The 12,548-nt window shown below is 29.3% G+C and overlaps 1 protein-coding gene across 1 annotated transcript in view; it reads left to right on the forward strand.

Moving 5' to 3' along the window:
* Positions 1-10,655, forward strand: part of AdipoR (adiponectin receptor) — a 37,621-nt gene extending 26,966 nt beyond the window's left edge. The window contains exons 3-7 of the mRNA XM_065498253.1: positions 3,303-3,401; positions 3,466-3,818; positions 9,287-9,588; positions 9,651-9,730; positions 9,802-10,655. Coding sequence (XP_065354325.1) covers positions 3,303-3,401; positions 3,466-3,818; positions 9,287-9,588; positions 9,651-9,730; positions 9,802-9,936 — 969 coding nt within the window. The 3' untranslated portion in view covers positions 9,937-10,655. The remainder of the gene's footprint in view (positions 1-3,302; positions 3,402-3,465; positions 3,819-9,286; positions 9,589-9,650; positions 9,731-9,801) is intronic.
* Positions 10,656-12,548: the final 1,893 nt, after the last annotated feature.

The following is a 12,548-nucleotide window of genomic DNA, read 5'->3' on the forward strand; positions in this document are numbered from 1 at the left end:
TTCCAATGCTGCACCATTGCGATCAAGTGCCCGAACAAAATTGTGTATTAAATCCAATTTTATGTGAAGGGGAGGGAGAATTATTTTAGATGGTGGAACAAGTGGCATTTGATCTAGGCTATTGATCCCAAGCTGATGACATTGGCGATATGGCCATTTATGGTCGGTATAATGCAAATCACGTCGTCGACCTTCCCAAATGCATAAAAAAGCACTGATGTTTACAAAATCGATTTCTTATTCCCATGAGAATAGCCACCACTTTAAGGTCACAACAAATAAGCCAACGATGCACATTGTAATTTATTAATTTAAGAATGATATTCATATTTTTATAAGTTTCTTTAATATCTGTCCCATAAATAATGGGAACTGACGGGTACACGTTACCATTAAGTAATAGTACTCCTTTAAGACTTTTAACGGATCCATCTATAAAAAGTCGCCATTCGGCAGTATCGTAATTGTTTCCAATTGTGTCAAAGAGCTGATGTATGTCAGTCGCATATGTAATACCAGTTTCGTCGTCAATCTTAAAACATTGTTCGAATGAGCTGACTTTTAAACGCTTTCGCGAAGTTGTAACACATAAATCAGAAGAAACTAGTTTCCAGCCGTGATGCCAAAATTTCGGCCTTTTCTTTAGATAAATTTATATCTCTGACAAGATCGTCAAAGTCGGTCTGAGTTACAAAATGTTGGTTGATATATAGAATATTCTTCAACATGTGTATCGTTACAAAGTGATTCATCTTCAACGACTTCTGGAGCTTGTAGAAGTTCTTCAGACGGTGAGTTGGGGTTTATTGCTGAACGTAATACTGTAGGGTTCATAGTCTCGGAACTATAGTAGTTAATACCTTCTCTCTTATTATACTTATCCTTCATGATACGCGGATACCAGTAGTATGCGGCGTACCATACTACTGGATAGACGTATTTCATTGCATTGAGTGTTTTATCTATGTGCTTTGATCGTAGTACACCAGCGTAGCAAATAGTTACATACAATTTCAGGCACATACCACAATCTAGGTGCAAAGTTTATTAAAAAGTATTCTTCGTAGCATCTTACAAAGGTTCTTGTTATATTTCGCGATTTATTAAATGGTACAAATAATCTACACACAACACAAAACTTATTACAGTTTGGGCACTTCATATTTTGTTGGACAGATAACTTCTTGAATTTTTCTCCAGTTTCAATTTCATTAAAATCGGTTCAGCAGTTATTTTAAGGTTAAAGTTGAACTTTTAATTATTGTATAGCATTTAGTATGAAAATGCAAATTTTTTGTTTTTGGTTCAGCTATACTTATTAAAAAAGTTATCAGCAGATAAAAACAAGTAAGGAAGTATGTTCGGTCAAGCTCGACCATATAATACCCTACATTATAATTTATTTTCGTGAATGATTTTCGGAAGAGGCCATTATATGGGAGATATGACTAATTATGGACCTATCGCAATGAAATTAGGTCGTGTGATTTATGTATATATGGAAGTTATTTCTGTTGAATTTTGTGTTTATACCAACATTTTTAAGAGATTTATGCTCGTTAAAGTGATTTTTGGAAACGGGTATATGTGGGAGCTATGACTAATTATGGACCGATCATCATAAAATTAGGGGACATTAATTCAGTTTATATAAAACTTATTTGGAGAAAAATGTGTGTATATACATATATAAATTAATCATTTACGACCGATAAAGTATAATTTGGGAAGAACATTTGTATGGGGGCTAGGTGAAATAATGGACCGATTTCAGTCATTTTCAATTGGCTTCGTCCTCGGGCCGAAAAAAATGTATGTACCAAATTTTATTATAATATCTTGCGACTTGTACTTTGCGCCAGTCATATGAACAGGTAAAATAAAAATAAAAAAAAATTTGGGGGTAATTTCATTCAAATAAAAAAGTGTTCAACAAACAAGTCAATAAGTATACATATATAGGCTTAAAGAGGACACTTTGGCCTTTCTTCAGGTAGTAAAATGTGTTTAACCCCTTTTGACCCTAAGCACTTTTATTCCACTGAAATTCTAATTTGACTAAAATATAGTACCTGAGAAAAGAATTTATAAGACATCAGGTATAATCGGTACAGTGACAAATCATACCAGTTCTTATAGAACATAAAAAAATTATAACAATCAAATTTACAAAAATCAAATTTTTTTATAAAATGACATAAAATATTTGACTTTAACAGCATTTCACCGCACACAATTGACAATATTTTTATCTATTTTTTTTGGATACCTTAGCACGGTGATATAAGTCACCGTGCGTTGTGGAAAGACTTTAATTGATTTAAAAATTTTTAGTTGATTTTTTAACGTGACAATTATTTCAGAACCTACGAAAAAACATATTATTTACCAAATAATCTAAGTACTTACTATTTTATCTTTTTCGATGAAATTTGAAAATAAATTATAAAAACTAAAATAATGCAAATTTAAAGTATTATTTAACACCAGCAGTAAAGCTAGAACAATAAAATTTTAGCACGTGATAACACATAACTGGATCTTTAACGCACTATTTTTTTGAAAAATTAAAATTGGAAATCTTAAAGGATACAAATTTTGAAGGACATTTTTGACATATTTTGATCTTGTCAGAATAAAATAAAAATAATGCAAAATATTTTACAACTCCTCTTGGTCATTTGACACCAAACTTGGCATAATAGGATAAGCAGAAATATTTTAAAACATTTTTTTAAAAATGTGCTAGTTTAAAATTTCCTTTTACAAGGAAACAGGATCACGAAATAAAAAACTGTGAACGCAGTTTTGCTTCATTCCATCTCTATTTTCAGACTTATATCATCTGGTTCGTGTCTAATTTTGAGTGTTGGACGGAGTTTTCTATTAAATTTTTTAATTTTGGTATACATATATTTACAGAAATTGTTTTATTATAAGTGAAAAATCTGTCACGTACGATATTAAATTTTATTTATTATAAAATCATCCAAAGATTGTTTTTATTTTAAATTACGGATTGTAAAGGAAAAATATTTCGTTTAGTGTAAGAAATTAAAAGAAAACATAACGCCTTTCACGATGCGAATATTTGCCTCCTAGATTTTATTTAAAAACAAAAAATATAAATGTTATGAATTGAAAATCAATGAAATTGAAATTGATCCAATTGACTTATTTTTATGTACTTATTCGCAATATGTATTTGTAATAAATAATTAAAAATATTTTTTTAAAATGGAAATAATCTAAACCTAACTGTATTATTAATATTACTAATAATTTATAAATATTTTTTACAGATGACAGAGGTTTTAAAAGCCGGTGTTTTGTCGGATGAAATCGATTTGGGAGCCTTAGCTCATAATGCTGCAGAACAAGCAGAAGAATTTGTGCGAAAGGTTTGTTTTAAAATAATATTTTTTAAAATGTGTTTTGTTTAATAAGCTCAATTTGTACGATTAGGTGTGGGAAGCTAGTTGGAAAGTATGCCACTACAAAAATCTACCTAAATGGCTTCAAGATAATGATTTTTTGCACCGCGGTCATCGTCCTCCTTTGCCATCATTTGGGGCATGTTTTAAATCTATATTTCGTCTACACACTGAAACTGGAAATATTTGGACACATTTATTAGGTTGTGTTGCATTCATAGGAGTAGCCTGCTACTTTTTATCACGGCCCTCAGTTGAAATTCAAGTACAAGAGAAGTTAATTTTTGGAGCATTTTTCGCTGGAGCCATAATTTGTTTGGGTTTTTCCTTTGCTTTCCACACGCTAAGTTGCCATTCTGTTGAAATTGGAAGACTATTTTCGAAGTAAGTACTCACACTTGAAAACCTCATAATAATACATATATAGGGTGACAGTAATTAATCCTTTGTAATTTAATCCTTTAAACTTTTTGTGGCAATCATTTACTGAAAACTGAAAATTTCCTGTAAAAACCGAAATCAAAGATTTTTGGACATACACTACACCATGCATTACATTGTATATATGTATATGAATCTTTATAAAATCTTGATCCGATTTCAATTACATTTATTGGGGATAATTCATTATTTAATTAAATTTTGTGTCCAAAGTTTCATCAAATCACATTTTGAGCTAGTTTCTGGGATAAAGATAATCTACATTCTTCGCTTAAACCTAAATTAAACAAAAATTGTGTTTCTCACTTATTGTTTATATGCTATATAATCTAGGTTTAACTATGACACTTTCTGTTTTAGAAAGTTAAAATTTACAAAAAAAGTTATGTACTCGGTTGCTTTTTCTTATACAATTTAAAGTATTGCCATATTTATATGAAAAATTTTGAAGAATTAACATGTGATTTGACTGAATAGTATGGCAATGCTAATAAAATTAATCCACTAGTGAGAATCACAATCATTGGTTAAATTCCGGCAAAATATGTTTCTGGTTTAATATAAAAGTGTTAAGCTGAGTTTAACTGACAAGTATGAAACTAGCTCTTAGAATTATAATTACATTAGCTTACAAAAGTATGTATACATTTTTGATGCTCCCAATCAAAATCTGTTAACGTTTCAAATTTATTTAAACAAAATTTCTAATAAACTCTTAATGAGTATAATAATAAAAATTTCAGCTATTTTAATTTAGGAGAAGAAATGAACTGTCAAATCCTTAATATGAGTTTAATACAAGTTGTATCTTATCTGCAGCATTTTAAGTAAAAATAAGTAAGAAAGTATGGTCGGTCAAGCCCGACCATATAATAACCTAACTGAGCAAAAACATTATTATTTTAAAATATCAATAATTTATATTCCTTAATTAATAAATTTTTAATAAAATTTGGTGACCTATATGTAGATTAGGGTGGCCCTTAATAAACGAAAGTTGGATTTTGGCCATTCTCACCCCCCATTTTGGTGAACATTAGAAAAAAATCATCCTGAAAAAATTTTAGGTAAATCGGTTGGGGTTAAGACGTGCGTATAAGGGGAAAAATGCATTTTTTTCAGTTTTTGTAAAAATTTTGCCATTAAAAAATTATTTTTGCAATTTAATATAAATTAATTGAAATGTGTACGTAATTGTCGTTCTAATGAGACATAAAAACAGAAATTGGTCCAAAAATGTTAAAGTTATTAATAAATCCGCCAGGCCATTAACGTGCCTCAGGCAACTAGAACAAGAAATGTAGGAACAAAATTAACATATTTTGATAAATATTAAAAAAGCTCACTTTTACTTAAAATATATTCATATTTACGGCCATTTTCACAATGTACGATTAAAAGTTAACGTGAACTTTAACCGCAAGTTAGGCTAATTTGAATTTCACAATGTACGATTAATTCTTAATTGACACTATTTAACAACAAAGTTGCTGTTAAATATAACCGAACAAATTTCGCCGGTTAGCATCTTAATTGTAAGAAATATAACAAAAGAACATGGAAAAACATTTATATTTTTGTAATATTTATCATTTTTAAAAGTGTAAAGCGAAGATAAGGAAATTTTACACGGGGTGATCCATATACCACCCGGATGTTGCACTTACAAACCAAACAACAAATGTGCACTTTTCCTTGTTGGTTTTCAGTAATTGTTGTTCAGTTTGTTCTGTAAATTTTACAGTTAGGTACCTTAATATTTTTGAGTTTTATACGTTTTTTTTTATTATACCACTAAGAAAACACAAATTATTATTTTTTATGCCGTCTTTTAGACAATTTTTTATATATCAATCTTTCATTACACTATTTTTCGTAAACAAATGCATATATTATTGCCATACTTTCTACTGAATGATTTGGTTAAGTAATCAAATGATGGAGAAACGTAAATCGGTAACCGTTGGTTAAATGGTCCCCGTTAAATAAACCGACAGTTAGTTAATTTTCCGGTTAAAATGAAATAATCGTATTTTTCGAACGGTAGTTTCAAAACTCCGTTTTAAAATTTTTAAAAATTTTGTTAAACAAATTTCCGAATTTTTTGATCATCTCATTGGGATTTATTGAGAATAGCGAATCAAAATTTTGAAATTATCGAGAAAAGCCAATTATTTGGCCATTTTTTGGCGAATGAGCGAGCTTTATTTCCTTACCGTTATGAATTTTAAGTAAAAGCTGTTCAGAATATTATAGTCCAGATAATTCTAAATATACTCTGAAATTTTTACTAAAATTGGAAAACGTTAAACCTCAAATCGTGAAGGTCAAAGGTAAAATTTTTCAATATTTTGAATTTCTCTTTGAAAGATAGAGAAATGTATATTTTTGGGCCGATTTTGATGAAACTTAACAAAAATATAGCACAAAACCTAGTATTTACAAAAACAGAAGAAAAATTAAAATTAAACCTATATAGCACTTGGTGTTAAAATTAACCCAAACTTATAAAACCATAACAAAAATTATGATTTCAAAAGTTTAGGGTCATTTTAACCCCAAGTGCTCTTAAGGGTTAATTTTAATTTTTGTGCTGTTATTGTAAAAACTAGACTTCATGTTATATTTTTTTTAAGTTTCATCCAAATCCGCACAAAAATATACAACATTTCGCTATCTTTCCATTAGAAATTCCAAATATTGAAAAATTTGACCTTTGACCTTCACGATTTAAGGGTTAACGTTTTCCGATTTTAGGAAATCTTTCAGACTATATTTAAAACTTCCTGAACTATAAAATTCAGAACAGCTTTTACTTAAAATTAATAACAGTAAGGAAATTGTGCTCATTCGCCAAAATATGGCCAACAAATTAGTTTTTCTCGAAAATTTCAAAATTTAAATCGCAGGTACGGAAAAACTATTACAGATATCTTATATATAAATAGGCCACACGTTCTTTTGGGGTACACTTTTAAGTATGTTATTGTCCACCGATATTGATGAAACATACAGTGCCGGACTTAAATATTCACACAGCATACAGATTTATCTTTAATCTTCCATATTTTTTAAACGAAGGCCACAACTTTCGTACGGGTTTCAAAAAAATATTTATTTACGTATAACTTATTGAAATATATGGAAAAACTAAACATAAGTTAGATAATATTTTTCAATAATATTTTTTAATCGGACAGCAGAGTAACAGTTTGGAGAAGGCCAAACACTGAATTGGAAAATAACAATGTAGTAAACACTGTCAAACATGGTGGATAGTGGGTCATGTTGTGGGGTTGTAATGCTGCATCTGGTGTAGGAAACTTAGTTTTCATCGACGGTTCAATTGCCAAAACAGTGTACCTTAATATTTTAAAAGAAAACCTACTACAATGCGCTCTAAAGTTAAAGCTTGGGAATATTTCTGTTATCAACAGTACAATGACCACAAACACACTGCCCATGACGTCTGAATATGGGTAGTGCATCATGTTCCCCACATTCTCTCGACTCCTCCGCAATCACCTGACATGAATTACATAGGACATTTGTGGGATAAATTGGCCGAACGTGTAGGAAAGCACCATATTATTAGTAAGACTCAACTTAAAGAAGTCCTATTACAAAAATGGCAAAACATTGTAGCTTACGTCACCAAAAATTGGTCGATTCAATGCCAAGACGATTAAAAGAAGTCATTAAAAAGATAGGCTACTCCACAAAATATTAAACTATTTAAAAAAAATATATTCCTATTAAAAATTAGAAACTGTGTGAATATTTTGTCCCCCTTAAAATCGAACTTCGAAACATTAGATAATTATTTTTCTGAAATGTGCCACCTTATGTTTAGTTTTTCCATATATTTCCATAAGTTATATGTAAATAAATATTTTTGTTGAAATCCGTACGAATATTGGGGCCTTCGTTTAAAAAATATGGACGATTAAAGATAAATCTGTATGCTGTGTGAATATTTAAGTCCGGCACTGTATATGGTTTAAAAGGTAATTTTCTTATTAGAAAGATAATTTTCTCTAGAAGCTTAGGTTTATTGCAAATGTTTAAAGAACAGTATTCAAATAGGGAATTTTTTAAGATATCGGAAAAAGTACCACTATTTACAAAATTTTACAACTTTCAATCGATTTCCGGCGCGTGTTCTAGTTATTTTTTGTGGTGAGTTTTAGCTGCTAATGAACAAAATAAGACCCATCCAAAGCAAATCTATTTTTTAAGGGCATGTCTAGTGTATACACATCTAAATACACGTGTATTTGTACACAAACGTGAAAAATTGTTTTGTGTATACTCAAAAGTAACTGTATATTTTCGTTATTAGTGGTCGAATTTTGACCACCAGGCGATCCTAGTTTTCATAATTTTTTCACATTTTTATTCCCTATTATATTCTCAATAAATCCCAATGAGATGATCAGAAAATTTTGAAATTTGTTTAACAACATTTTTAAAAATTTTAAAATGGAGTTTTGAAACTGCCGTTAAAAAATTTTTATTTTTTTGGTCATACCTGCGAATATGTTAACGAGTAAATATACAAGTAAATATGGATATACTTTAAGTAAAAATGAGCTTTTATTAATATTTATCAAAATATTTTAATTTTGTTCCTACATTTGTTCTAGTTGCCTGAGGCATATTAAATTGCAAAAGTAATTTTTTAATTTCAAAATTTTTACAAAAACTGAAAAAAATGCATTTTTTCCCCTTATAAATGCATCTCAAAACTTCAGAGGACTTGCGGCACTAATTTTTTTCAGGATGATTTTTTTACTAATGTTACCAAACTGGGGGGTGAGAATGGCCAAAATCCAACTTTCGTTTATTAAGGGCCACCCTTTGGAATTCCAAATCAATTTACATTGATTTATATTTTTTACGTTGTAGTTTTTAAATTAAATGGTTATAATATAATAAAAACAATTAGATAAATAGAGTTTCATAGAAAAAAATTTAAATAACTATTGTTGAATTTGAATAATTACGAAAAAAAATAAAGCGAAACTATTTATTAAAACTAAAACAATTTCTTGGAATGTAGATGTTAGGCATACATTATATAAAAGCTTAATTCCTTACCTATCCATAATCGTTTAATATTTGGAAATCGGTCTAAAAATGTGTGAGTTAGAGGTACTAAAGTACTACTACCTACCCTAAAACAGTTTCTTCAAAATAACTCATAATATTGAGGGTGTTTCAAAATCTTTGAAGGCGGTTTTAGTATGTCCTCACCTAGGCCTACAACCTCCATTAGGTTGCTTTTCAAGTTCTGACAAAAAGTGTTATTTTGTAGCAGTGTTATTTTTATTGATTATAAAATCAGATTTTAAATATGGATATAAATTGTTACTGTAAACATACATAATTTTTTTTATATACTTTGTCAGATTGGATTACTGCGGAATAGCATTACTTATAATGGGATCATTTGTTCCTTGGCTCTACTATGGATTTTACTGTCATTATCAACCAAAAGTAATTTATCTGTCAGTGGTTTGCGTACTGGGAAGTTTATCTATTATTGTTTCCCTGTGGGACAAGTTTTCGGAACCAGCTCTACGACCACTTAGAGCCGGCGTTTTTATGAGTTTCGGCCTTTCTGGTATTATACCAGCCATACACTATGGTGCCATGGAAGGGTGGTTTACTCAAATAAGCAAATCTAGTTTGGGTTGGCTGATTTTAATGGGTATTATTAAATGTATTATTTTCTCTTGATATGTATATTTTATCCGTTATTATTTTCCCCAGGTTTTCTTTACATACTAGGGGCTCTTCTATACGCTTTACGCGTGCCAGAAAGATGGTTTCCTGGCAAATTCGACTTATGGGTATGTTGATATAGTAATTACTCAATTAAAAATCTATATATCTAAATATATTAATTATTTTAAAATTTTAGTTTCAATCTCACCAACTGTTCCACATTTTGGTTATTGCTGCAGCGTTTGTACATTATCATGGTATTTCAGAGATGGCTATGTACCGTGTTACAGTAGGAGAATGCACGGTTCCCCATGAGCCAATCACGTTTTAAACGTCATTTGGTTAAAATCCATCTGAAATCGATATATATTTATAATTATTATTAAAAGCCAATAGTCAGTCCAAAGCTATATAGAAAACAACATTGTATCCATAAAAATCACAAAATTTATTTTCTTAAAAAAAAAGTTATTAAACATAAATGCCGCGTTTGCATATTTGCTATATAAAAGTCGTTACTATGAGACTATGAAAATAAATTAATAAAATATATCAAACTACCAATATGAATATTATGATTGTTGTTGTAAATTTCCATATACATTTTCACAACTATGGTACAGTGATAACGAGGTAGAATTATTAGGTAGAGTTGTCAATATTCACCCCTCTATTTAATACATTTTACAAATTCATTTTGAAATCAGCACATATTTGTTTTACAAACATAATGCTTAGTTTACATACAACTACAAACTATTTTGTATTTTTCATGGTCATTTCGTTTTGATTTTAAATTATTTTCTTTTGTTTGATATTGCTGGAAACGAATAAATATGAAGCGTTCTTCTAATAATTCATACTTGTATTGTTTTGCCATAATCATATATTCAATTATTCTTATCATTCCCAAAATTTAAAAGAAGCTATGTAATATTTAAGATGTTTTTAAGTTATATGGTTGCAAATAAAATTAATTATTTGGACTCTACTACACTTTTTGTTAATGTTAAATAATTATCACATTAAATTACCTAGAATAACATTCCATCATGCTAGTTTTATTATTTGTTTTATAGGGCATGATACAATAACTGTAGAAGGTAGAATCAATAATTAATTTTTGCTTACAGAAACTTCAGAATTTTGTTGTGAAAGAAATGTTTAATTATTTTTTTGTGGGTGTTTTATTTCCGCTAATTTTTATCGCTCAACTGAAGTTCGGTTGCCATCCATAATCAACCCATAATTATCTATCCGAATCGCATATTTTGCTGGAAAATCTAAACAAATAAAAAATGATTTGAACATTAACATAGACTCATCAACAATTCGGAAAACACTTATCAAAGAGAACCTTAAAGCACACAGTGCTAGAAAAGTACCAATGTTGTCTAAAAGAACATTCATCAAAGGTTAAAATTTTCTGAATTCTACTCTGGCTGGTCTCAAGAGATGAGACGAAAATTAATTTATTTAATTCAGATCGAGGTCTTCATACTGTACACTCTTAAGACGGTGAAACATGGTGGTGGTAATATCGTTGTTTGGGGATCATTTTCCTACTATGGCGTTGGGCTACTATATCATATACAGGGTATTATGAAAGCAACGGATTATGTCGAAATCCTCCAGAATTGTATGCTACACAGAAACAAATTTTGACAAATCAATTGTCATATTTTTAATTGAAATGGCACCAACAACCGATTTTGTAAATATACAGGTGTGTTCTGTAATCCACGTGATTTCAAATCACATGCCGTTTTAAAATCACACGTGTGATTTGTGCCTGTTCTGTAAATCACACCGTTATTGTATTTTTTGGTGTGATTTGAAATTTTCGAAAGTACAAGAAAACAGCTGATTCGTTTATTTTAAATGTTTTGTTTTGCAAATAATTTTGTAGAAATATTAAAGTGAAAATATAAAAATGCTTCTGTTATATCTTTAATGGAATTAAAAACAATGGAATTACATTTTATAAAAATTTTGCAAAAACTATGGCGCAAGCTCAACCACTATGTCAAAAAGAAAACAAAACAGCAAAGCTGCCACAGTACACAATTGCTTTTGGTTACCACTTGCTTCAATTTTGTTGCAGTTTTTTTTTTCAATTAGCGCAAAAAACGTAACGCATATTGATAACTTATAATATAATCTAACAAATATTATAAATTTTTACAGCAGAAAAGGTGTCTCTAGATTTTTATTAAATTTTAAGTGTTTATTTAATAAAACAAGTAATTCTATAAGAAAATTAATAAAAGACCTATTTGTTTAATTTATTTAAATAATTTATTTTAATATTTTCCATGTAATAGCCGCAGAAATAACCAAGTGATTTGAAAACATTAGTGACTTTACTGAACGTTTTAAAATCACAAAATAAATTATGTGCTCAAAACACCTTTTATGTGATTTCAAACCACTTTTATAAAATGTGATTTGCAGAACATACCTGATAAAAAATGTTTGTCACTTAACAATGTTAACATCCAACAATATTTTTCAACAACCAGTTTATCATGGTTAATTGGTTAAAAATCCACTACTTCTATTCATCAATGAGTTTATCCTATTAATAAATTAAATTGTCAAATAATGCAATTAATACCGTAGACAGACGACAGAGTTAATTTGCATTAACAGCACACTAATGTGAATTAAAATTTAACGCTGACAGACGACAGTTTCTGCATTTAGTAAACACTTGTGTGTTTGTAAATTGTTCAATGTTGAACAAATTTGTTGCAAATTAGTAAATTCTCTGCTAGATGTTAAGCTTTCCCCAATTAATTGCCACATAAAAATCACAAAGTAGACTTGTTATATATCAATGGATATGGGATTTTTTCTTTTTTTCCAAAATAGAAATTGTAGGCGATAATATAAAATGAAAAAAGTACTTTTTATCCCAAAAAAATTAGCGAAAATCGCCTT

Source organism: Calliphora vicina, chromosome 1 (assembly GCF_958450345.1).
Source record: "Calliphora vicina chromosome 1, idCalVici1.1, whole genome shotgun sequence".
In the NCBI taxonomy this organism is placed as follows: Eukaryota; Metazoa; Arthropoda; class Insecta; order Diptera; family Calliphoridae; genus Calliphora; species Calliphora vicina.